The sequence below is a fragment of the Eleutherodactylus coqui genome, chromosome 6 (genome assembly GCF_035609145.1).
Source record: "Eleutherodactylus coqui strain aEleCoq1 chromosome 6, aEleCoq1.hap1, whole genome shotgun sequence".
Taxonomy (NCBI): Eukaryota; Metazoa; Chordata; class Amphibia; order Anura; family Eleutherodactylidae; genus Eleutherodactylus; species Eleutherodactylus coqui.
The window spans coordinates 223,816,409-223,843,138 of record NC_089842.1 but is presented as its reverse complement, the minus strand read 5'-3'; the positions used below and the strand labels follow the sequence as shown (position 1 = coordinate 223,843,138).

General features: G+C 54.6%; 1 protein-coding gene across 4 annotated transcripts; it reads left to right on the top strand.

The window, feature by feature from the left end:
* Positions 1–1,097: 1,097 nt before the first annotated feature.
* ZBTB7B (zinc finger and BTB domain containing 7B) lies at positions 1,098–25,743 on the top strand. 4 transcript variants are annotated; one of them, XM_066608950.1, is made up of 4 exons: positions 1,098–1,259; positions 14,900–14,959; positions 17,880–18,940; positions 22,529–25,743. In XM_066608950.1, the coding sequence occupies exons 3-4, from the start codon at positions 17,886–17,888 to the stop codon at positions 22,926–22,928; spliced, it is 1,455 nt and encodes a 484-aa protein (XP_066465047.1). In that variant the 5' UTR covers positions 1,098–1,259; positions 14,900–14,959; positions 17,880–17,885; the 3' UTR covers positions 22,929–25,743. The 4 variants fall into 4 exon arrangements, with proteins under 4 accessions (XP_066465047.1, XP_066465050.1, XP_066465048.1 ...); XM_066608951.1 differs by lacking the exon at positions 1,098–1,259 and adding an exon at positions 7,434–7,640; XM_066608952.1 differs by lacking the exon at positions 1,098–1,259 and adding an exon at positions 7,890–8,022.
* Positions 25,744–26,730: the final 987 nt, after the last annotated feature.

Here is a 26,730-nt window from a genome sequence, read left to right as displayed (position 1 = left end):
ATGGAGCTCCTCTGCCCCGGGACCCCTGTATATGGAACCCCTCTGCCTCGGGTCCCCTGTATATGGAGCTCCTCTGCCTCGGGTCCCCTGTATATGGAGCTCCTCTGCCCCGGGACCCCTGTATATGGAGCTCCTCTGCCCCGGGACCCCTGTATATGGAACCCCTCTGCCTTGGGTCCCCTGTATATGGAACCCCTCTGCCTCGGGTCCCCTGTATATGGAACACCTATGTCTTTTGGCCCCTGTATAAGGAGCCTCTCTGTGCAGTGGCCCCTATATAGGGAGCCTTTCTATATGGAGCTCCTGTATATAGAGTCTCTCTGTCCTGTGTTTCCTGTAAATGGAGCCCATCTGCCCTGTGGCCCCTGTATATGGGGCCCCTCTGTCCTGTATATGGAGCCCCTTAGTCCTGTGGCCCCTGTATATGAAGAAACTCTGTCCTGTGGCCCCTATATATGGAGCAACTCTGTCCTGTGGCCTCTGTATATGCAGCTCCCTTGCGCTGTGGCCCCTGTATACGGGGCCCTTTCGTTTTGTGACCTCTGTATATGGAGCCCCTCTGTCTTGTGGCCCCTGTGCATGAAGCCCCTCTGCCCTGTATTTGGAGCCTCTCTATCCTGTGGCCCTTGTGTATGGAGTCCCTCTGTCCTGCGGTCCTGGTATATGGACCCCCTATATATGGAGACGTCTGTCCTGCGGTCCCTGTGTATGCAGCCCTTTGCCCGGCCCTTCGCTGGTCAGTGCTGTGTCACACTCCCGCCTCCCGTCCTGTCAGCTCTTCCTGTTGCCGCTTTAAGGCAGCGTTGAAGCTTTCTCGTCATCCTCCCTGCTACCCGCCCTCCCCACAACAGTCAGTTGTTTTGACCAATCCCAGTGCGTTTTCTCTCCTGTCCGTCCCTCGTCTCGTCCAATCGGTGCGCTACAGGCTGAAGAGCACTTCCTGGTTGTCAGTTAAGGTGGCCCCATGAGGATGGCAGCTGGGCAGAGTTTAAAGGTGGCAGGGAGGAGTCAGTGACAACCTGTGGCAGGTAGGAGGGGGTGGGGGCTGCTGAGGGCCAGGTGGAGGGGGCCCCGGGCTGCAGGATCCCGGAAGTGGCAGCTGGGTGGAGCTGTATCCAGGGACAGGTGAGGCTGGGAGGGGACAGGACAGGTGTGACAGGAGAGAGGGGAGAGCAGGAGCAGCAGAGCCCACCCAGCCAGCAGGAGCAGAGGACGAGAGGGCACCCTGCCGGACCCCCTAATCTGCCACTGCCCAGCAGGTGAGTGCCCACAGCCCTTCGCTACTGTCCACTCTTCACTGGGTGACATCTGTCACCGGCATCCATTAACCCTTCACAGGACAGCAGCAGGCAGCTTCCTATTAGTATATACCCCGCAGTTAGGGGAGCCTCGTCCTAATAGTATATACCCCGCAGTTAGGGGAGCCTCGTCCTATTAGTATATACCCCGCAGTTAGGGGAGCCTCGTCCTATTAGTATATACCCCGCAGTTAGGGCAGCCTCATCCTATTAGTATATACCCCGCAGTTAGGGCAGCCTCGTCCTATTAGTATATACCCCGCAGTTAGGGGAGCCTCGTCCTATTAGTATATACCCCGCAGTTAGGGGAGCCTCGTCCTATTAGTATATACCCCGCAGTTAGGGGAGCCTCGTCCTATTAGTATATACCCCGCAGTTAGGGGAGCCTCGTCCTATTAGTATATACCCCGGCCGTTTGGGGAGCCTCGTCCTATCCGTGCACCCCCCGGCCGTTTGGGGAGCCTCGTCCTATCCGTGCACCCCCCGGCCGTTTGGGGAGCCTCGTCCTATCCGTGCACCCCCCGGCCGTTTGGGGGAGCCTCGTCCTATCCGTGCACCCCCCGGCCGTTTGGGGGAGCCTCGTCCTATCCGTGCACCCCCCGGCCGTTTGGGGGAGCCTCGTCCTATCCGTGCACCCCCCGGCCGTTTGGGGAGCCTCGTCCTATCCGTGCACCCCCCGGCCGTTTGGGGAGCCTCGTCCTATCCGTGCACCCCCCGGCCGTTTGGGGAGCCTCGTCCTATCCGTGCACCCCCCGGCCGTTTGGGGGAGCCTCGTCCTATCCGTGCACCCCCCGGCCGTTTGGGGAGCCTCGTCCTATCCGTGCACACCCCGGCCGTTTGGGGAGCCTCGTCCTATGGGTATAGATGCCGTCTATGAGTGAGCCCCCTGTCCTATCCATGTATACACAGTCCTCAGGGGGCCCCCATTCTGTCAACATCATCTGCTCCCAGGAACCTGGTCTCTGGTCCTTCTCCCCATCTTGCCTCTCTCCCTGGGGGTTCCCCCTGCCTGGGCTTGTTTTCAGGCCTCCCCCCACACATTGTCCCCCTTCTGGGGTTCACCCTGTCCCCCCTTTTTTGGCAGTTTTTCCTGTGGTCCCCCCCCCCCCCCCCCCCCCCCCTCATCTTGCTTTGTCCTTGCCTCCTGGCGATCCCCCCATCTTCTCCTCCTAGGGTTCCCCCCTTTCCAGTCTTTGCCTCCTGGGGGGTCCCCCTTAAGCCATTTCATTTGCTGTACGGTGTTTGTGGGGTGTCTCGCCCGCAGAGCTAACCCTCTTTTGTATTGAACTTTTGCTCTGTATTCTTATAACTTGGCAGTTAACCCTTAACTTGCTGGTGTGTAGAAGGCCCAGAAAGGTGGCAGGTGAGCGCTGCAGAAAGAGTTAATAACGTGTCTTCCCCCCCCACCCCCTCACCTTTAAATGGCTGCCCCTCCCTGCGCAGTTAAACCTGCTCACACTAATCCCGGCTTTCCTTGCTGATGACAGCCTGTGAGGGTCTGTACTTACGGAGGTCGCTGTGGATTTAGGGGGGAGGACACAGACAATGTGTGACACTGCACAGCCCTGACTGATTGCAAGCTCCTTGTACCGCTGTGATGTGATAGCTGCCGCTTTATAATTAGTGCCTGGACTAGCGGGGTTAAATGTCCATTACCGATGTTGGGGGTCCTTGAGTATCAGTCTGTCTGTTGATGTGGTGCGTGTAGGTGTGTGTGTGCACAAGAGGGACTTCAGATGAGTATAGACGGGAACAAGTACATGCGTGTACAGGACACAGTGTAGACGTTACCAAGTGCGCGCGGGCCGAGCGCGTGTACAGGACACAGCGTAGAAGTGAACAAATGCGTGCGGGCCGAGTGCGTGTACAGGACAGAGCGTAGAAGTGAACAAGTGCGCGCGGGCCGAGCGCGTGTACAGGACACAGCGTAGAAGTGAACAAGTGCGCGCGGGCCGAGCGCGTGTACAGGACACAGCGTAGAAGTGAACAAGTGCGCGCGGGCCGAGCGCGTGCACAGGACACAGCGTAGAAGTGAACAAGTGCGCGCGGGCCGAGCGCGTGCACAGGACACAGCGTAGAAGTGAACAAGTGCGCGCGGGCCGAGCGCGTGCACAGGACACAGCGTAGAAGTGAACAAGTGCGCGCGGGCCGAGCGCGTGCACAGGACACAGCGTAGAAGTGAACAAGTGCGCGCGGGCCGAGCGCGTGCACAGGACACAGCGTAGAAGTGAACAAGTGCGCGCGGGCCGAGCGCGTGCACAGGACACAGCGTAGAAGTGAACAAGTGCGCGCGGGCCGAGCGCGTGCACAGGGCACAGCGTAGAAGTGAACAAGTGCGCGCGGGCCGAGCGCGTGCACAGGACACAGCGTAGAAGTGAACAAGTGCGTGCGGGCCGAGCACGTGTACAGGACATAGTATAGAAGTGAACAAGTGCGTGCGGGCCGAGCACTTGTACAGGACATAGTATAGAAGTGAACAAGTGCGTGCGGGCCGAGCACGTGTACAGGACATAGTATAGAAGTGAACAAGTGCGTGCGGGCCGAGCACGTGTACAGGACATAGTATAGAAGTGAACAAGTGCGTGCGGGCCGAGCACGTGTACAGGACATAGTATAGAAGTGAACAAGTGCGTGCGGGCCGAGCACGTGTACAGGACATAGTATAGAAGTGAACAAGTGCGTGCGGGCCGAGCACGTGTACAGGACATAGTATAGAAGTGAACAAGTGCGTGCGGGCCGAGCACGTGTACAGGACATAGTATAGAAGTGAACAAGTGCGTGCGGGCCGAGCACGTGTACAGGACATAGTATAGAAGTGAACAAGTGCGTGCGGGCCGAGCACGTGTACAGGACATAGTATAGAAGTGAACAAGTGCGTGCGGCCGACCGCGTGTACAGGACACAATGTAGAAGTGAACAAGTGTGTGTGTGGAGCGACTACGTGTACAGGGAATAGTATAGATGTAAAGGGAGCAGTGAAGCTGCGATCGAGTGCGTGCGGGTCGCGCGCCTGTAGAGGGAGCAGTGGAGCCGCGAGCGAGTGCGCGCGGGGCGCGCGCCTGTAGAGGGAGCCGCGAGCGAGTGCGCGCGGGGCGCGCGCCTGTAGAGGGAGCCGCGAGCGAGTGCGCGCGGGGCGCGCGCCTGTAGAGGGAGCCGCGAGCGAGTGCGCGCGGGGCGCGCGCCTGTAGAGGGAGCCGCGAGCGAGTGCGCGCGCCTGTAGAGGGAGCCGCGAGCGAGTGCGCGCGGGGCGCGCGGCTGTAGAGGGAGCCGCGCGCGGGGCGCGCGCCTGTAGAGGGAGCCGCGAGCGAGTGCGCGCGGGGCGCGCGCCTGTAGAGGGAGCCGCGAGCGAGTGCGCGCGGGGCGCGCGCGCCTGTAGAGGGAGCCGCGAGCGAGTGCGCGCGGGGCGCGCGCGCCTGTAGAGGGAGCCGCGAGCGAGTGCGCGCGGGGCGCGCGCGCCTGTAGAGGGAGCCGCGAGCGAGTGCGCGCGGGGCGCGCGCGCCTGTAGAGGGAGCCGCGAGCGAGTGCGCGCGGGGCGCGCGCGCCTGTAGAGGGAGCCGCGAGCGAGTGCGCGCGGGGCGCGCGCGCCTGTAGAGGGAGCCGCGAGCGAGTGCGCGCGGGGCGCGCGCGCCTGTAGAGGGAGCCGCGAGCGAGTGCGCGCGGGGCGCGCGCGCCTGTAGAGGGAGCCGCGAGCGAGTGCGCGCGGGGCGCGCGCGCCTGTAGAGGGAGCCGCGAGCGAGTGCGCGCGGGGCGCGCGCCTGTAGAGGGAGCCGCGAGCGAGTGCGCGCGGGGCGCGCGCCTGTAGAGGGAGCCGCGAGCGAGTGCGCGCGGGGCGCGCGCCTGTAGAGGGAGCCGCGAGCGAGTGCGCGCGGGGCGCGCGCCTGTAGAGGGAGCCGCGAGCGAGTGCGCGCGGGGCGCGCGCCTGTAGAGGGAGCGGTGGAGCCGCGAGCGAGTGCGCGCGGGGCGCGCGCCTGTAGAGGGAGCGGTGGAGCCGCGAGCGCGCGGGCCGCGCGCCTGTAGAGGGAGCGGTGGAGCCGCGGGCGCGCGCGCCACTGTAGAGGGAGCGGTGGAGCCGCGAGGGCGCGCGCGCCACTGTAGAGGGAGCGGTGGAGCCGCGAGGGCGCGCGCGCCACTGTAGAGGGAGCGGTGGAGCCGCGAGGGCGCGCGCGCCACTGTAGAGGGAGCGGTGGAGCCGCGGGCACGCGCCACTGTAGAGGGAGCGGTGGAGCCGCGAGGGCGCGCGCGCCACTGTAGAGGGAGCGGTGGAGCCGCGAGGGCGCGCGCGCCACTGTAGAGGGAGCGGTGGAGCCGCGAGGGCGCGCGCGCCACTGTAGAGGGAGCGGTGGAGCCGCGAGGGCGCGCGCGCCACTGTAGAGGGAGCGGTGGAGCCGCGAGGGCGCGCGCGCCACTGTAGAGGGAGCGGTGGAGCCGCGAGGGCGCGCGCGCCACTGTAGAGGGAGCGGTGGAGCCGCGAGGGCGCGCGCGCCACTGTAGAGGGAGCGGTGGAGCCGCGAGGGCGCGCGCGCCACTGTAGAGGGAGCGGTGGAGCCGCGAGGGCGCGCGCGCCACTGTAGAGGGAGCGGTGGAGCCGCGAGGGCGCGCGCGCCACTGTAGAGGGAGCGGTGGAGCCGCGAGGGCGCGCGCCACTGTAGAGGGAGCGGTGGAGCCGTGCGCGCGCCCGCGCCTGTAGAGGGAGCGGTGGAGCCGTGAGCGCGCCCGTGCCTGTGCCTGTAGAGGGAGCGGTGGAGCCGCGAGCGAGTGCGCGCGGGCCGTGTGCCTGTAGAGGGAGCGGTGGAGCCGCGAGCCTGTAGAGGGAGCAGTGTAGAGCGTGTATATGGTGCAGTGTAAACGTAAACAAGCGCGTACGGGCCTATCGCGTGTACATGGAGCAGTGTGGACGTGAAGAAGGGCGTACGGGTCTAGCGCGTGTACATGGAGCAGTGTGGACGTGAACAAGCGCGTACGGGCCTAGCGCGTGTACATGGAGCAGTGTGGACGTGAACAAGCGCGTACGGGCCTAGCGCGTGTACATGGAGCAGTGTGGACGTGAACAAGCGCGTACGGGCCTAGCGCGTGTACATGGAGCAGTGTGGACGTGAACAAGCGCGTACGGGCCTAGCGCGTGTACATGGAGCAGTGTGGACGTGAACAAGGGCGTACGGGCCTAGCGCGTGTACATGGACGTGAACAAGCGCGTACGGGCCTAGCGCGTGTACATGGAGCAGTGTGGACGTGAACAAGGGCGTACTGGCCTAGGGCATGTACATGGACGTGAACAAGCGCGCACGGGCCGAGCGCGCTTACATGGAGCAGTGTGGATGTGAACAAGCGCGTACGGGCCTAGCGCGTGTACATGGAGCAGTGTGGACGTGAACAAGCGCGCTCGGGCCGCGTGCGTGTACATGGACCAGTGTGGATGTGAATAAGTGTGCGCAGGCTTATTGTGTATATAGGGAGCAGTGTAGACGTGAACACGTACGCGCATATGAAGACGTGAACAACTGCACGGGCTGAGGTCATACGTGGAGGAGCGTAAACGTGCAGAAGTGCGCACGGACTGAGCCTATGTGTGAAGACGTGTATGTGCAGGAATTCGGATGGGTGTAGATGGTAACTAGTGAAAGTGGACCTTGTATTTTGTACAAGAGTTTGTATATAGATAAGTCACCAAAATAAAACATATGGTGAGTGTATGGCGAATATATATGTGAAGGGGTGTGGCCTAAGTGTGCAAAGGAGTTGTGTGTATGGATGAGCGTAAGCGTGAACAAGTAAAAATGTGTGTGCTCATGCGTGTGGACATGTATATACATGTGATAAGTGTATATACTGTACATTTGTACACTAGCCTTGTATGCACATGTGAGACATACGCCGCCTCTGTATGTGCACATGAGATATATGTACACTATATACTCCAGCCTTGTATGTACATGTGAGATATTACATACGTGCACTGTATACTCCGGCTCAGCGGGTCCCTCACACCCTACAGCCCACAGATAAGGAAGTTCCCAACTGACAGACTTCTTAAAGGCATAGCAGTATCTTGCGTGGTGCTCGGTGGGGCAGGACCCTCAGGATACTCTGGCCGGACCCCGTAAGGGCGCAGTGAGCGGGCTGCGTACAGATAACAAGCAGCTGATAATTAAGGGCAGGACAACTTCTCCTGCACCATTTCCTTACACACCATCGGCGACTGCTCCACCTGCTGACTCATCTTGTTGTGCGGGTAAAGTGTCAGCTCTGTGGCCCGGGATGCCCCTGTGCAGCGGACGTCTGAAGCCTGGGGCTGCAATGAGTACACGGACTGGACGGGTCACATTCTGATGCTGCACATTCCAGGTGACTTCGTGTTTAGATTTGCATATCGTGTAATTAATTGTGTTTTTCTCTTTTACGGGATAGGGCGGAGGGTGTGCGGTGATAATGAGTGAAGAATCAGCGCTCAACAATGTATATATGTATCCTCCGCTCAGGGGTGGCTATATGTATGCTGCTGGGAGGACTGGCATCACAGACAATTGCTGCCAGTACACTGCTCTCCTGTGTGTCAGTGCTCACTGAATTCCTGGCATTCTATTTAAGAACTAGGAGGCTGAGGATCTATGGAGCTTGGTGCCCATACAGTGCCTCCTGGGCCCAGGGGCCACTCATCAGTGATATTGGGGTCCCTGGTTTGGTTGGACATGGTCTAGGGCACTGCCATGGTTATATCCTGTTTGGGGTGAGTAGCTGTAGCCCCTGTGGGGGTATTCGGGCAGAAGGTCGTTGTGTAGAAGCTATAGAGCATTTGCGGGTGGCCTTGGCCAGTTTTGATGGCCTCGGGGTGCTCGTGAGTGGACCCTGGGACCTGGTCGGATGTGATGGGGGTCCCTGGGGGAAGGCAGATTACAGATGATGAAACGGGAGAGAAATCGCTGAACAGCGGGAGATGCTCTCATCATACTGGGGCCTGGGGACCGCCAGCTGCTGCCGACACCTGCAGCGTGCAACACACTCAGAAGTTGCATGAGAAGCTCGGGAGCACACTGCCAGGGTTCCAACTATTGGTGCCATCTTTTCTCACCTACTGCAGGAGCTACCCTATTTGGTATAGTCCCAGAAATGTGACATGTCAGATGTATGCCAAATATGGCGACCCCCCCAGTAACTGTAGGACCTTCCTGTATGTGATGACCCCCCACTAGTTCTAGGACCTTCCTATAGGACATAACCCCCGATTGCTGTACCGACTTTGTGTGGTGACCCCCTCACTAGTTGTAGGACCCTCCTAAAGAAGGAGATGACCATTGATGGCTGTAGGACCTTCCTGAATGAGATGACTATTGATGGCTGTAGGACCTTCCTGAAGGAGATGACCGTTGATGCCTGTAGGACCTTCCTATAGGAGGAGAGGACTATCGATGGCTGCAAGACCTTCCTGTAGGAGGAGGTGACCGACGATGGCTGCAAGACCTGCCTGTAGGAGGAGGTGACCGACGATGGCTGCAGGACCTGCCTGTAGGAGGAGGTGACCGACGATGGCTGCAGGACCTGCCTGTAGGAGGAGGTGACCGACGATGGCTGCAGGACCTGCCTGTAGGAGGAGGTGACCGACGATGGCTGCAGGACCTGCCTGTAGGAGGAGGTGACCGACGATGGCTGCAGGACCTGCCTGTAGGAGGAGGTGACCGACGATGGCTGCAGGACCTGCCTGTAGGAGGAGGTGACCGACGATGGCTGCAGGACCTGCCTGTAGGAGGAGGTGACCGACGATGGCTGCAGGACCTGCCTGTAGGAGGAGGTGACCGACGATGGCTGCAGGACCTGCCTGTAGGAGGAGGTGACCGACGATGGCTGCAGGACCTGCCTGTAGGAGGAGGTGACTCCCGGTAGCTATAGGACCTCCCCTATGTTGTGGACGTGATGATATTTTTGGTCATTTTTCTAACCTGACTTTTGAATGTTTACTTGGTAGCGTTGTGGTAGGTGGCCTGTAATAGGCGGGGCTATGTATGGCTCTGATATTGGGATGCCTCGGCTCTGTCTCAACCTGATCAGCATGTATAGAGCATATAATTCCTGACCTGGGCGCTAGAACGTCAGAACGCGTCTAATCCAGAGAGCGAAGTGCGCTCGCCGTCTGCATATTTCATGAGCTTCCTGCATTACTGAGACGACCTCCCCCCCACATCATTTATGTATGAAATATTCATTGCCCTTACACAATATATATGGGGGAGTGATGGCGGACAGGTACATTATAGAATATGGGGAATAGTGGCGGTCGGGTATATTATAGAATATTGAGGTGGGGGCTGGGTACATTATAGAATATGGGGGAGTGGTGGTGGCTGGGTACATTATAGAATATGGGGGAGTGGTGGTGGCTGGGTACATTATAGAATATGGGTGGCATGTGGCGGCTGGGTACACTATAAAATGATAGGGGGGGGTAGCGGCTGAGCACATTATAGTATATGGGGGATGGCGGCTGGGTACATTATAGAATATAGGGGAGTGATGACTGCTGCGTACATTACAGAATATTGGGGGTGACGGCTGGGTACATTATAGAAGATGGGTGGCGGCTGGGTACATTATAGAATATGGGGGGGTAGCGGCTGAGCACATTATAGTATATGGGGGGTGGCAGCTGGGTACATTATAGAATATGGGGAAGTGGTGGCGGCTGGGTACATTATAGAATGGGGGGTGGCGCTTGGGTACATTATAAAATATCGGGGGGTTGGTAGCGGTTGGGTACATTATAGAATATGGGGGGGCTGTTTACATTTTAGAATATGGGGCTGTGGTGGCTGGCTACTTTATACAATATGGGTGGCGGCCGGGTACTTTATAGAATATGGGTGGCAGGTGGCGACTGGGAACATTATAGAATATGGGGGGGGGGGGGGCGGTTTGAGTATATTATAGAATATGGGTGGCAAGTGGCGGCTGAGTACATTATAGAATATGGGGGGCGCTATTTACATTTATAGAATGTGTGTGGCAGGTGGCGGCTGGGTACATTATAGACAATAGGGGGGATAGTGGCTGGGTACATTATAGAATATGGGCGGGTGGCTGTTTGCATTATAGAATATGAGGGGGTGGCAGTTGGGTACATTATGGAATATGGGTGGCAGGTGGCGGCTGGATACAATATAGAATATGGGGGGTGGTGGCTGGATACAATATAGAATATGGGGGGTGGCTGTTTACATTATAGAATATGGGGGGGTACATTATGGTATATGGGTGGCAAGTGGTGGCTGGGTACATTATAGAATATGGGGGGCTGTTTACATTATAGAATATGGGTGGCAGGTGACAGCTGGGTACATTATAGACTATAGGGGGATGATGGCTGGGTACATTCTAGAATATGGGGGGTGGCTGTTTGCATTATAGAATATGGGGGGGTAGTGGCTGGGTACATTATCGAATAAGGGTGGCAGGTGGCAATTGGGTACAATATAGATTAGGGGGGGTTGCGGCTGGGTACATTATAGAATATGGGGTGGTAACTGTTTATAGAATATGGGGGGGTGGCTGGGTACATTATGGAATATGGGTGGAAAATGGTCGCTGGGTACACTATAGAATATGGAGGGGGTGGCTGTTTACATTGTACAATATAGGGGTGGGGGTGGCGACTGGGTACAATATAGAATATGGGGGAACAGAAGTGCGTTCAGGCTTCTTGTCAGTAATCCAGCGTCTTTCCCCAGACAAGGGGCATTCTGGGAGGTGGTGGAACTGTAGGTGCCCGGCACTTATGAGGACGCTGTTTGCGTTTTCCTGCAAACAGGGTGTGGAGGGGGAGGAGGGGTGTGTGCCCACCTGTCCTACTTACCAGGGCGGCCCTGTGGGATTGTCAGGACGATGACAGGGAACCAGTCTGATTAGTGGAGCGGGTGCGGCCCAGGTGTAGGCGGAGGATGACCCACGCTGCCAGCCTCACCTGAGTAACCCTTTCCCTGCACAGCTGCTCCGACTCAGGATGGCGGGGGGGGGGGGGGGGGTGGGGGGGGGCACATGGTTATTACCATCCTCTCAGCTTCCCGTGTGTCACATGTATTACTGTTCTCATGTGCCACGTGTATTACCGTCCCCTCATGTGCCAAGTGTATTACCGTCCCCTCATGTGCTACGTCGATTACTGCTCCCTCATATCCTCGTGTCACATACTGTGACCTCACGTGTGCCGTGTGTCTTACCGTCCCCTCACACCCTAGTTTGCCACCTTTATTACTGTCCCTCAAGTCCTAATCTGTTACCCCATGTGCCACATGTATTACGGTCCCCTCACCTCCTCGTGTCACATACTGTTCCCTCATGTCCTCCTGTGCCACGTGTATTATTGTCCCCTCACCCCTTCGTGTCATATACTGTTCCCTCATGTCCTTGTGTGCTACCTGTATTACCGTCCCCTCACCCCCTCGTGTCACATACTATTCTCTCGTGTCCTTGTGTGCCACATGTATTGCTGTCCCCTCGTGTGCCACGTGTATTACCATCCCCTCACCGCCTCGTTTCACATACTATTCCCTTATGTCCTTGTGTGCCACCTGTATTACCATCCTCTTGTGTCCTTGTGTGCCACATATTCTACTGTCCCCACACCACCTCATGTCACCTACTGTTCCCCCATGTCCTTGTGTGCCACATGTATTATCGTCCCCTCACCTCCTCGTGTCACATACATGTTACCTCATGTCCTCCTGTGCCACATGTATTACCGTCCCCGCACCTCCTTGTGTCACGTGCTATTCCCTCGTGTCCTTGTGTGCCACATATATTGCTGTCCCCTTGTGTGCCACGTATATTACCGTCCCCACACCACCTCATGTCACCTACTCTTCCCTCATGTCCTTGTGTGCCACATGTATTACCGTCCCCTCACCTCCTCGTGTCACATACTGTTCCCTCATGTCCTCCTGTGCCACATGTATTACCGTCCCCTCACCTCCTTGTGTCACGTGCTATTCCCTCGTGTCCTTGTGTGCCACATATATTGCTGTCCCCTTGTGTGCCACGTATATTACCGTCCCCACACCTCCTCGTGTCACCTACTGTTCTCTCATGTCCTTGTGTGCCACCTGTATTACCATCCTCTTGTGTCCTTGTGTGCCACCTGTATTACCATCCCCTCACGTCTGTTACTGTCCCCTCATATCCTCATCTGTCACATATTCCCTTGTGTGTCACCTCTCACTGTCTTTTCGCCCCCCGGGTGGCATGGTCTCTGAATGCCACATTTCTCTGTCTGTCGCAGGGAGACGTCCCCCATCATCTGTCCCGTCCATCACTATTGGATCAGTTCTGCTGTTTCACTACGAGGCCGCGGGGATGAACGTATAGAACCCCGGCCTACACGAATCCTTGTTGCCCGCAGCAACCCATCACATTGCAGATTTCATCCTTTAGTCACACGGTTTACGATATGAAAACTACACTATGATTGGTTGCCATGCATGTGCTGGGCCCGGTGCCCTATCTCTGCAGGGAGCCGGCAGTGCCACGCAGAGCGGGAAGGTGGTCTCATCTAGCGGTCTGCTTGTTTCGTGTCTCATTATGATTGGTTTCCAGTGACCTCCCAGACAGAGCATCGCGTCTCCAGGGCCGCTCAGAGACCCAGTTTGTGACTCGTGCAGCATGTCCTCCTTTTTAAACATCCCCTCTGTGTGGGGGGGTTTGTCTTGTGATTCTCGGGGTCTGACTCAGCTTCTTTCTATGGTCTGCACCCACCCGCAGTCTTACTTCCCCCATAGCACCCGCACGTGGTGCCCCCCTTCACCCGGCTGCAGAGCTTGCAATCCAGCAGCACTCATGCTGTGACATTTCCCTTTTCTGTGCCTGGTGACGTGGCGGTACGGGGGTTGTCAGGCTGTGGTCGCGGGTGGTGTCAGGCCTCCGCCCCCCTTCACCTCTTTGTCTCTTGTGGGTAAACATAAGCTTTCTTGTGGATGGGTGCCAGCGTGAGGGAGGTAGAGGGAGGGGGGCTGCCCTGCCAGTATCCTGGTACCCTGTGCCAACAGGGCGTTGTGTTTACTTAGTCTACCTGCGCCCCTCACCTTGTCCTAGGGGGAGGGGGAGGCTGCAGGAGTCTCCCGATGCCATCTGGGGGTGACCGATCACCCTGCCTGCTGTAATGGGGACTCATGTCTGAGTACGGGGGATTCCGTATCACTCTGCCCGTAGTATTGGCAGGATATAGGGGAGCAGCCTATGACCATACCCGCTGTAAGAGGGTCTCATGTCGGGGAGGGGTAATCTATTGCTCTGCCCGTTAACACCTGTCCCCCTCTCTCGGGTGACGCTTGGTGGTTGTGTCCCCTCAGGTGTGTGATTATTATACAGTTATTACGACCCTACAGTACATGACCCTGCGCAGTGCCAGCTGAGGGTGGGGAGGCAGGCGCAATGCCGTTGCATGCCTTGTTCAGGGGGTTGTTACAAGCCCCTGGATGGGAGCGGCAGGACAATCTGACCAAAGTCCTTCAAGCTGCCACCATAAAAGAGGGTGCTCCGCCCAGCTGGAGGTGGGTGAAAGGGAGGGGGTCCGAGTACACCTGGGCACACAGCTATCACCTTCCTCCCCTGCCAGGTGCGGGTGCCCCACAGTAGTGGCCGAGAGAAGTGAGGTTTCATTAACCCTTCAGCCTGGACACCCCAATGTCACGCAGCGAGCGACAGAGCTTACACTCTACAATCCTGCATAAGGATGACCCCGGGCTGATGAGCTGACACTCTAGGCGGTGGCGTTCCCCTTGGGTATCAGGGTATTAGTGAGTGCCTGTCACATCTAGTCTGCCATCCCCCCTGTGTTGCCACTGGTGTCATGTGATTTAGGTTTGGTAGTGAAGTGGTTAAGCAGAGTTACGCAGCACCTGAGAGCTGTGCCTGGGCGCCTGCCATCTGGCACTTCCCCAAGACCAGTTTAATACCCCTCTGCCTGCTTGGCATTTTTCACAGCTTTGAATGGAAGGCGTGCCCCGGATCTGCTGGCCCCATTCTCGCCCTGCGGTGCCCCCTCCCGGCCCCCTCCTATAATTACAGGGCTGATGCTGGTCATTAAGATTCCTGCCCGGTGACTCCGGGACGGAGAGCGCTGCCCGCCGCTCGTCACACGTTTAGCAGGAGCCTCCCTGCCCCAGATACTCCCTAGGAACGCCCTCCTGTGTCATGCAAATGGCACCCATGCCACGGTCACGTGACACAATGCCAGCGGTTCTTGGGGGGATTGTACAGACAGTGGCGCGTTGGGTATGAATCGCGTGTAAAGTGCAGGGCGGAGCTATAATCCGCGAGCCTGTTACCAGCTATCTGCCATGTTGTCTGCTCCAGAGTGGACGTGGATCAGTGGCGCTGGCTGGGATGAGGCACAGTGTTCTTAGCTCTTCATACTAATCTACTGTGTGAAGACGAGGCACACACAGGGCCCTCCCCTCCTTCCATTCTCCTTCCCCTCCACCCCCACTCACCCCAACTTCAAAGGGGGAGCAGCGCTGTCTTCCCTTCACACTTCTGGGAAGTCTGTACGTGGGCGACACTTTTCACCAGTCTGTGTGTCGGGTGATTTTTGGGGTGACGTGTGTCTCTTGTCTCGTTGACAGTGATCGGGGAGGTGCGGAGCTCGAGGCTGCTGGGACGTGCGGACGAGGCTCACCCCGCAGGTACGAGGCGGAGTTCTTCCTGTCTTACATGTGTCAGGACGCCATGTTGTAGCCGTTCTCTGCGTACTGGGACCACCGCCTCTTCAGGCGTTTGGTATGGTCAGCGTGTGCCAGGAGTGAGAGGTCAGGACTCTGCGACAGTTGGTATGTTGTTGTGGTGTTGGTATGGTGTGCAAATACTTATTACACGCTGTATACATGGTATGGTGCAATAACTCTGGTTGTTACATGGTGAGTATACGGTATGGTGTGATTATCCTGGTTATTACAAGGTGTGTACACATTATGGTCTGATAATCCTGGTTGTTACATGGTGTGTATATAATGTATAGTATGATGATCCTGTTCATTACATGATATATACACAGTATAGTGTGATATTCCTGGTTATTACACGCTGTATATTCAGTATGGTGTGATAATCCTGGTTGTGATGTGGTGTGTGTATGGTATAGTGTAATAATTCTGGTTATTACACACTGTATACAATGGTATGGTGTGATAATCCTGTTTATTACATGGTATGGTGTGATAATCCTGGTTGTTACATGGTGTGTATATAGTATAGTGTAATTATCCTGGTTATTACACGCTGTATGCAATGGTATGGTGTGATAATGTTGGTTATTACATGGTATGGTGTGGTGATCTTGGTTATTACATGGTATGGTGTGGTGATCTTGGTTATTACATGGTATGGTGTGGTGATCTTGGTTATTACATGGTATGGTGTGGTGATCTTGGTTATTACATGGTATGGTGTGGTGATCTTGGTTATTACATGGTATGGTGTGATGATCTTGGTTATTACATGGTATGGTGTGATGATCTTGGTTATTACATGGTATGGTGTGATGATCTTGGTTATTACATGGTATGGTGTGATGATCTTGGTTATTACATGGTATGGTGTGATGATCTTGGTTATTACATGGTATGGTGTGATGATCTTGGTTATTACATGGTATGGTGTGATGATCTTGGTTATTACATGGTATGGTGTGATGATCTTGGTTATTACATGGTATGGTGTGATGATCTTGGTTATTACATGGTATGGTGTGATGATCTTGGTTATTACATGGTATGGTGTGATGATCTTGGTTATTACATGGCATGGTGTGATAATCTTGGTTATTACATGGCATGGTGTGATAATCTTGGTTATTACATGGTATGGTGTGATAATCTTGGTTATTACATGGTATGGTGTGATAATCTTGGTTATTACATGGTATGGTGTGATAATCTTGGTTATTACATGGTATGGTGTGATAATCGTGGTTATTACATGGTATGGTGTGATAATCCTGGTTACTACACGCTATATACTTAGTATAGTGTGATAGTCCTGGATATTACACACTGTATATTCAGTATGGTGTGAATAATCCTGGTTGTGATATGGTGTGTGTATGGTATAGTGTAATAATTCTGGTTATTACATGCTGTATACAATGATATGGTGTGATAATCTTGGTTATTACATGGTATATATTTAGTATGGTGTGATAATCCTGGTTGTTACATGGTGTGTGTAAAGTATAGTGTAATTATCCTGGTTATTACACGCTGTATGCAATGGTATAGTATGATAATCCTGGTTGTTACATGGTATTTATAATGTATTGTGTGATATTCCTGTTTATTACATGATCTATACACAGGATAATGTGATAATCCCGGTTGTTACACGCTATATACTTAGTATAGTGTGATAGTCCTGGATATTACACGCTATATACTCAGTATAGTGTTATAATCCTGGTTGTTACACACTATATACTTAGTATGGTGCGATAATCCTGGTTATTGCATGGTATGGTGTGAAAATCCTGCTTTTTACATGGTGTGTGTATACAGTATGGTGTGATAATCCTGGTTGATACATGGTCTGTATTCAGTATGGTGTGATAATCCTGGTTGGTACATGGTGTATACATAGTGTGATAATCCTGGTTATTACAAGCTATATACAGGCTGTGGTGTGATAATCCTGATTATTAAATGTTTTACACAGTATTGTGTGATAATTCTGGTTATTACATTGTATATCACACCATGTAATAACTAGAATTATCACATCATACTCTGTATAATCCATTTAATAACCAAAATTATCACACCATACCATGTATATCCCATTTAATAACCAGGATTATAAATGGTGTAGTGTGCTAATCATGATTATTACATGGTGCTTACACGGTGTGGTGTGTTTACCCTGTTTTTTACATGTTGTATACATAGTGGGTAGTGTTGATCCTGATTATTACATGCTGTGGTGTGCTATTCCTGTTTATTTCACGTGTATACATAGTATGTGATAATCCTGGTTATCACACGGTGTATACACTTTGTGATAATCATGGTTATTACATAGAGTATCGCACCACAGTGTACATACCAAGTAATAACCAGAATTATCACACTATACTACTAAACTGAGTATCTAACATGTAATAACTAGGATTATCCCACCACACTGTTTATAATCCTAAATATTGGATGGTGTATTCGCGGTAGGTGTGATAATCTTGGTTATTACATGGTATATACTCTGTGTATGTGATGTGTATTTGGTACAGTATAATAATCTCATTCAGAAGATGGATGCTTGTACATGGATGCTTGTTAACCCTTAGTCTGCTGTATCCGCTCTCCCCGCACCCAGAGTTTGCAGACATTGACAGGAAGTCGTCTCTTATCTGGTTAGAGGTGAATTTCCAGCATGAGATCAGATAGAGCGATTGTTGTATAACGTAGGAGGCGCCGCAGAGCTGGGGGTACACTATCCACATCTGTACTGTCCGGCACACCACCACATGTGATAATACATGGCAGTTACAAGGGTGGCAACAGGGTGGGTGAGGGGTGCTCTGTCCTAGGCCACTGACCACTGCTTTGTTTTCCTGGGCAGGTGGTGATGGCAAGCTCTGAAGACGACCTCATCGGGATCCCATTCCCGGAACACAGCAGCGACCTCCTGAGCAACCTGAATGAGCAGCGCCACCGCGGAGTATTGTGCGACATCACCATTAAGACGCAGGGGCTTGAGTACCGCACACACCGCGCCGTGCTGGCCGCCTGCAGCCACTACTTCCGTAAGCTATTTACGGGGACACGGAGCTCTGGTAAGGCTTCCCGGGAGGTGTGCCAGCTGGACTTCCTAAAGCCGGATGCTCTGGGGGCTCTGCTGGACTTTGCCTACACCGCCACGCTCACAATCAGTAATGCAAACATGCGTGACGTGCTGCGCGCCGCCCGGCTGCTGGAGATCCCGTGTGTGGTGGAAGCCTGCGTGGAGATCCTGCGCTGTAATGGCGGGAGCTGGGAGGAGCTGGGTGGAGATGCTGAGGATTTGGAATGCTTCATACGCGCTCGCCAGTATCTAGAATGCTATAGTGCCCAGGAGAACGGTGAGGACGCCATTCTTCCTCCGGAAGCAGACAGCCCACCACCACCTGTACACGCCATGCCGCTACCACAAAAGCCGGTGCAGCTCATCCCTCGCAGGCACAGGAGGAAGTTTCTACAGGTAAACCCCAGTAAGAGGGCCCAGAATGGGGTCCCCTACCCAGTGGAGGACGAGTCCATGGAGCGAGCAGACAGCCCGGCGGAGGCGCCATCACCCGCTGACTTACCTCCAAGTGACGGCAGCTATGAGCGTTTTACCCCTGAGCACGGGTTGGTAGCACAGAACATGTTTGTGCCACCATCGCCACCTGAAGACATATTATCTGATGAGGAGCCTGCTGAAATGATGTACGCCACTGCTCTGGATGCTGAGAACCCAGAATCGGTGTCTGCTTCCCCTGATGGTGTTGACAAGCTGGTGAGGAAACGGCGTTCACAGATGCCCCAGGAATGCCCAGTATGCCACAAAATAATCCATGGAGCCGGGAAGCTGCCCCGCCACATGCGCACTCACACCGGGGAGAAGCCTTTTGTGTGTCAGGTCTGCGGTGTCAGATTTACCAGGTATGTGCAGTGTGTGCTCCTGGGTATGCAGCACCACCTAGAGGCTGAATGCAGAGGATCTGCACTCTGTCTGTATGACTGTACTGTAGCGCCCCCTGTATGTGTGGATGTAGCGCTGTAGGGCTGTAGTGTGGCACCACCTAGAGAACACACACTAAACGCTGGGCTCGTGGCCCAAATCTTGCCCGCCACCTCACTTTATGTGGCTCGCCGACTAGGCAGAATGCCTACACCCAGCCTGTATCAGTGTCTGTGACCGCTGACGTATTCCCCCCATCCCCCCCACGTCTGCTGGTGCTGTCCTGTAAGCAGTGCAGACGCCGAAGTGAGGGGTCCATGGTCACAGACTCAGTGGCGGCTGTTGTCAGACCACAGCTACAGGCTGGGTGAGTTTAGGGTGCTACCCAGCCAAAGGTCAATAAGGGGGGAGACACTTATTACTACTGGAGCCACTATGGGGGTCGTCGTTATTACTGAGGCCACTATGGGGGTCGTCGTTATTACTGGGGCCACTATGGGGGTCGTCGTTATTACTGGGGCCACTATGGGGGTCGTCGTTATTACTGGGGCCACTATGGGGGTCGTCGTTATTACTGGGGCCACTATGGGGGTCGTCGTTATTACTGGGGCCACTATGGTGGTCGTCGTTATTACTGGGGCCACTATGGGGGTCGTCGTTATTACTGGGGCCACTATGGTGGTCGTCGTTATTACTGGGGCCACTATGGTGGTCGTCGTTATTACTTGGGCCACTATGGGGGTCGTCGTTATTACTGGGGCCACTATGGGGTTGCTATTACTACTGGGGGCCGCTCTGGGGGTCACTACTATTACTGGGGCCAATATGTGGGTCTCTACTATTAATAGGGCCACTATGGGGATGGCTATTACTACTGGGACCACTATGGGGATGGCTATTACTACTGGGACCACTATGGGGATGGCTATTACTACTGGGACCACTATGGGGATGGCTATTACTACTGGGACCACTATGGGGATGGCTATTACTACTCGGGCCAATATGGGGATGGCTATTACTACTGGGGCCACTATGGGGATGGCTATTACTACTGGGGCCACTATAGGGGTCGCTATTACTACTGGGGCCACTATAGGGGTCTCTTACTATTACTGGGGCCACTATGGGATTCGCTATTGTTACTGTGGCCACTATGGGGGTCGCTATTATTACTGGGGCCAACATGGGGGTCTCTACTATTACTGGGGCCACTATGGGGATGGCTATTACTACTGGGGCCACTATGGGATTCGCTATTATTACTGGGGCCACTATGGGATTCGCTATTATTACTGGGGCCACTATGGGGGTCGCTATTATTACTGGGGCCACTATGGGATTCGCTATTATTACTGGGGCCACTATGGGGGTCGCTATTATTACTGGGGCCAACATGGGGGTCTCTACTATTACTGGGGCCAACATGGGGATGGCTATTACTACTGGGGCCAACATGGGGATGGCTATTATTACTGGGGCCACTATGGGATTTGCTATTATTACTGGGGCCACTTATGGGGGTCGCTATTATTACTGGGGCCACTATGGGGGTTACCGACTATTACTGGGGCCACTATGGAGGTACCGACTATTACTGGGGCCACTATGAAGGTACCGACTATTACTGGGGCCACTATGGGGGTCTCTACTATTACTGGGGCCACTATGGGGGTCTCTATTATTACTGGGGCCACTATGGGGGTCTCTACTATTACTGGGGCCACTATGGGCGTCTCTACTATTACTGGGGCCACTATGGGGGTCATTATTACTACTGGGGCCACTATGGAGGTATCGACTATTACTGGGGCCACTATGGGGGTCTCTACTATTACTGGGGCCACTATGGGGGTCTCCACTATTACTGGGGCCACTATGGGATTCGCTGTTATTACTGTGGCCACTATGGGGGTCGCTATTATTACTGGGGCCAACATGGGGGTCTCTACTATTACTGGGGCCAACATGGGGATGGCTATTGCTACTGGGGCCAACATGGGGATGGCTATTGCTACTGGGGCCAACATGGGGATGGCTATTACTACTGGGGCCAACATGGGGATGGCTATTATTACTGGGGCCACTATGGGATTTGCTATTATTACTGGGGCCACTTATGGTGGTCGCTATTATTACTGGGGCCACTATGGGGGTTACCGACTATTACTGGGGCCACTATGGAGGTACCGACTATTACTGGGGCCACTATGGAGGTACCGACTATTACTGGGGCCACTATAGGGGTCTCTACTATTACTGGGGCCACTATGTGGGTCTCTACTATTACTGGGGCCACTATGTGGGTCTCTACTATTACTGGGGCCACTATGGGGGTCTCTACTATTACTGGGGCCACTATGGGGGTCTCTACTATTACTGGGGCCACTATGGGGGGTCTCTACTATTACTGGGGCCACTATGGGGGTCGCTATTACTACTGGGGCCACTATGGGGGTCGCTATTACTACTGGGGCCACTATGGAGGTATTGACTATTACTGGGGCCACTATGGGGGTCTCTACTATTACTGGGGCCACTATGGGATTCGCTATCATTACTGGGGCCACTATAGGGGTCGCTATCATTACTGGGGCCACTATGGAGGTATCGACTATTACTGGGGCCACTATGGGATTTGCTATTATTACTGTGGCCACTATGGGCGTCGTTCTTATTACTGGGGCCACTATGGGGATAGCTATTACTACTGGGGCCACTATGGGGACGCTACCGTGTTTCTCCGAAAATAAGACTCCGTCATATTAATTTTTGCACCAAAAGAGGCACAGGGTCTTCTTTTCGGGGGATGTCTTATACTTACATAGCAGGCACCGCCTGGTTCCCTTCCGATGGTCTCTGCAGGCCGCCTCCAGCAAGCGATTGCTGTGATTGTTTCTCGAGTGCCACAGCTCAGCCATTCAAAGCGATGGCTGTGATTGGTTCACTGAGCGCCGCAGTGATTGCTTCTCGAGTCCAGCAGCTCAGCCAATCACTGCGTCGCATTGAATGGCTGAGCTGCAGCACTCGAAAACCAATCGGAGCAATTGCTTGCTGGAGGCGCGGTTTACAAACATCATTATCGGCAAGTGATCTTCTGTCGGCGCTGCAAGGAAGCCTGCTGGAACTGCGGAGACCAGCGGGAGGAACCCGGAGAGTGCCTGCTAGGTGAGTATTGCTTTTTTTCATGTAGTGTAGCTTGGGCTAAATTTTGGGGAAACGCGGTATTACTACTGGGGCTACTGTAGGAGTATTATCACTATACGGTTTTACACTTAAACTCCCTTTGAAGGCAACCATAAGGCTAATGTGGCCCTCGGTGAAAATGTATTTGACACCCCTGACCTTGAGCCTGAATGCAGCAGATCTACCCCATCTTGTAGGACTGTACTGTAGCGCCCCCTGTATGTGTGTTTGTAGGAAAGAATTGTGTTGCCACCTAGAGGCTAAATGCAGCAAATCTGCACCCTGTATATAGGGCTGTGCTGTAGCGCCACCTAGAGGCTGAATGCAGTGGATGTGCCCCCTGCATGTAGGATTTATCTCACTTCTCTCTTTCTTCTCCCCAGGAACGACAAGCTGAAGATCCACATGCGTAAGCACACGGGGGAGCGTCCATACTGCTGCGAGCACTGCAGCGCCCGCTTCCTGCACAGCTATGACCTGAAGAACCACATGCATCTTCACACCGGCGATCGCCCCTACGAATGCTCCCTGTGCCACAAGGCCTTTGCTAAGGAAGACCACCTCCAACGCCACATGAAAGGGCAGAACTGCTTGGAGGTACGCACCCGCAGACGACGCAAAGAAGACCCGCCAGTGCCGCGTATCGTCCCCACCCCTGGCCTGGATCTGACCAATGGTAAAATGGATGACCTGCGCCTGTCCATGCTACGATACTGGCCACTCCCACGTGCTCATTCAGGGGGGAACAGCCCGGAGGGGCCCTTGGTCATAGACAATTCCTAGCATCTCCTCCACAGTGAATCCCCCCGTCCCTGCAGAAGAGATTGGGGCTCCTAGAGGTTGTAGCCCACCGCAGCACTTCAGCTCATCCCTACTGCACCCCCATAATGGTGGGGTACCTCTTCTTCTCAGCTGTCCCCATCACCCCCCCCAATGTCCTACCCTGAACTGTCCTCAAGTCTGGCTACAGCAGAGCAGACTCTAAATCCGTGGGAGGGGTGAGAGACCTTGCAGGAGACAATAGGGGGCGCTGCTCTAAAGCCTCAGGGATCATTAAGGCCGGCCTCTCCCAGACGAGGCTCGTGTTTTGGGACTGTGATGACGGCGATATTTTGTATTGTGTGAAATCTATAATATATACTGTCTGTATATAGAGAGACGATGCTTCTAGAAGGAGATGTATATTACGGAAATATATATATAAATATATATATGTAGAGAGAGAGAGATCGACCACCCAGAGAAGCAATAATGCGTGTGGGGGGCTCTGCAATACCGGGGTGTAGACAGAACGCTATAGACCCCACTTCTTTGCTCGCTTTATGGTGCTGTGCCTTCTGAGAATGTATGAGTGTCTTGTCAGCCCCTCCCCCTCCTGTGTGTGTGGACCCCTGGGCCCCAAGGTGGTCACCATCCTTCATCCATCTCCCAAGACGTTGTTACCGCTATAAGCTCCCCTACCCCCCCCAGAGGTCATGCTTTTCTGGCCAAGCTTGTAGTCGCCTGCGTTTTCAGTGCTAATGGCGCCTTTCCAGTATTGGTGACAAATTACGGCCGCGTCCTCGGTGACCGCTTGCGCTGCTTTCTGCATTAATGCTCTATCTAGAGGCTAAGTGGGGGAAGGGATGGGGGTGTGGGGGCCCCGGTGCCGGACACAGGAGCTGAGTTTTCTGTTTGTATATTCTATTTATTATTATCCAGTGATTGCGCTTCATTCTGCTCTGCGGGGGAGGTCCTGGGTGCACGGTGCCTCCACCCTCACTGTCTGTTCGTGACAAAGATTGTAAGGGGCACCTGCGGCCATCCGTGTACTTTCAGGGGTGCTCATCTGCTATTTCCTTTATAAAAACACTTGCAAACAGTGATGGCGGCCAGGAGGGGCAGTGCCTGTCATTCCATGTCAGTCGTCAATAGTTGGGACCAATATTCCACCGGAATAGATTGTCAGTGTAGGATGACTGTTTACAGTGGTGCAGCTGCTCCCCCTGATGGCGCTGGGATATAAGTCTGGGAGTTCTTGTTGCCCCCTGTGAATATTCCACGTGTACATTTAGCCATTGTCTCCTGGCACGCCTCCTCCGTAACTGCAGCCATCCTGGAAGCATTCCAGCCAGTGTAAAATAGTGCCAGCTTCCATTCCCTCTGGTGTCCTTGCGTCATATCTGGTACGTCTATCCGCACCCTAAGTGTCCCCTTCTTTTCCACCTGGGCAGGTTAGAGTGGAGGACACTGGTGCTCGGGGGTGGAGCAGAGTGTGCTGGTGCTTGGGGGCGGAGCGGAGGGCATCAGTGCTCAGGGGTGGAGCGGAGGGCGCTAGGAGTGGAGTGGAGGACACTGGTAAGCGGGGGTGTAGCGGAGGGTGCTAGTGCTTAGGGGAAGGAGTGGAAGGCACTCGTGCATGGGTGTGGAGCGGAGGGTGCTGATGCTCGGGACGGAGTGTAGGGTGCTGGCGCTCGGGGGAGGAGTGGAGGACACTGGTGCTCAGGGGTGGAGTGGAGGACACTGGTGCTCAGGGGTGGAGTGGAGGATACTGGTACTCGGGGGTGGAGTGGAGGACACTGGTGCTCGGGGGTGGAGTGGAGGACACTGGTGCTCGGGGGTGGAGTGGAGGGTGCTAGTGCTTAGGGATGGAGTGGAGGATACTGGTACTCGGGGGTGGAGCGGAGGGTGCTGGTGCTTGGGGGAGGAGTGGAAGGCACGCGGGCGTGGAGCGGAGGACACTGGCGCTTAGGTTGGAGGGGAGGGAGTGTAGGGTGCTGGCGCTTAGGGGAGGAGTGGAGGGCACTGATGCTTGGGTGCGGAGCGGAGAGTGCTAGTGCTTGGGGGGGGGGGCAGAGTGGAGGGTGCTGGTGCTCAGGGGCGCAGTAGAGGGCGCTGCACTCTGTACATAGGTGCGTGTGTTGTTGTGTTTGCTTGCAGGTTTTTGTGTCTGAATTAAATTAACTGCAAATTCCAAAGCCATAACCGCAGTGACTGCGAGCTGTCTGCTCCCTTGCGTCGATGGAAGTGCGATTTCCCACACTGCAGCTGGCTGCACGTATGACGATAAGCGGTTCCACTGTACACCATGTTCTCCCCTCCCCCGAGAGGCTGGGTGCAGAGTCGGGCCCCTCCTGTTGCGTCATTGTGACCCTATGATTGGACTCTGTGTATTAGGTCTGCAGATTCTGCACAGTGAGGCCCCTCCGCAGGCTCGTACCGAGACCTCTGCACTCTTCTGCTTTTGGGGCCCCTAATACACAGATCCTCTGCAGGTGGGGCCACAGTTTACATCTAGCGGAGTGTTCTGTGGATGATGGATGTCTCAGCAGCGGGATCGGTGCGATGCCCCCTCCTCCAGCTCCCACCTCGGCCAGCCAGGGGGGCACAGCCCACATTCCAGGGGGAGTTGTGTTTCTGTCCTTGCACTAATCAGATGACCCCCTGCAGCGGGCTGGTAGTGGGGGACGGAGGGTGGGGAGCAGGGAGCGTGCCTTCCCTCGGTGACAACACTTTTACTTGAACTCGTACACTGGTGTGAAGGGAAATCCCATTATTTAATTTTCTTTTTTGCTTTTTTAATGAAGGCTAATGGAGAAATAAAATAAAGTGAACCTGAGTCTTGTCTTATTACTTGGGGCGTAACCACAGAGAGCACTTGTGGGATTGGCCACAGGTACCTGGAACTGGATCCTCTATGCCACGGCTGCCCACTGACAAGTCACTGGATCCTCTATGCCACGGCTGCCCACTGACAAGTCACTGGATATGCCACGGCTGCCCACTGACAAGTCACTGGATCCTCTATGCCACTGCTGCCCGCTGACAAGTCACTGGATCCTCTATGCCACTGCTGCCCGCTGACAAGTCACTGGATCCTCTATGCCACGGCTGCCCACTGACAAGTCACTGGATCCTCTATGCCACGGCTGACCACTGACAAGTCACTGGATCCTCTATGCCACTGCTGACCACTGACAAGTCACTGGATCCTCTATGCCACTGCTGACCACTGACAAGTCACTGGATCCTCTATGCCACTGCTGACCACTGACAAGTCACTGGATCCTCTATTGTATTTGTTGATCACTGCTACGCCGTTGGAGCCTCTGTTACGCTACGCTGACACTAGAAACATTACTGGATCCTCTCTAATTTTATGCTTATGTGTTCCGAAAATGCTGTAGACTTTCTGCAGCAAAAAAATCTGCGCAAGTTTTGCTGCCTTTCTACAACCAAAACAAAGTCAAAACCATGAGAGCGGCACCCCCCACAGCCGACTCCAGAAGATGCAGCGCTCCTTTCATCTCCGCTGTCTTTGGGCTCTCAATGCTTACTTCATTGGCGGCCTCTAGTAAGGGCAGCGCTGGGCACCTCCGAATCATCTGACCAGCGATGCTGCGCCCCATAGAGGCAGCCAGTGAAGGAGGCGCTGAAAACATTACACTCTACTGACCACAGAGCAGTTACTGGATCCCCTATTACACTGTGCAGACTACTGACAAGTTACAGGAGCCCCATTACACTGCTGACCACTGAGAATCTACTAAATCCCCCTATTACATTGTGCCTGACCACTGAGAATCTACTACATCCCCTATTAAAG

What these genes read in the sequence shown, in the direction of transcription:
- ZBTB7B (XM_066608953.1), top strand. Translation starts at nt 17,886, where the DNA reads ATGGCAAGCTCTGAAGACGACCTCATCGGGATCCCATTCCCGGAACAC. An exon ending in TGCGGTGTCAGATTTACCAG is followed by an intron (nt 18,941 to 22,528) that starts GTATGTGCAGTG and finishes TCTTCTCCCCAG; the next exon opens with GAACGACAAGCTGAAGATCC.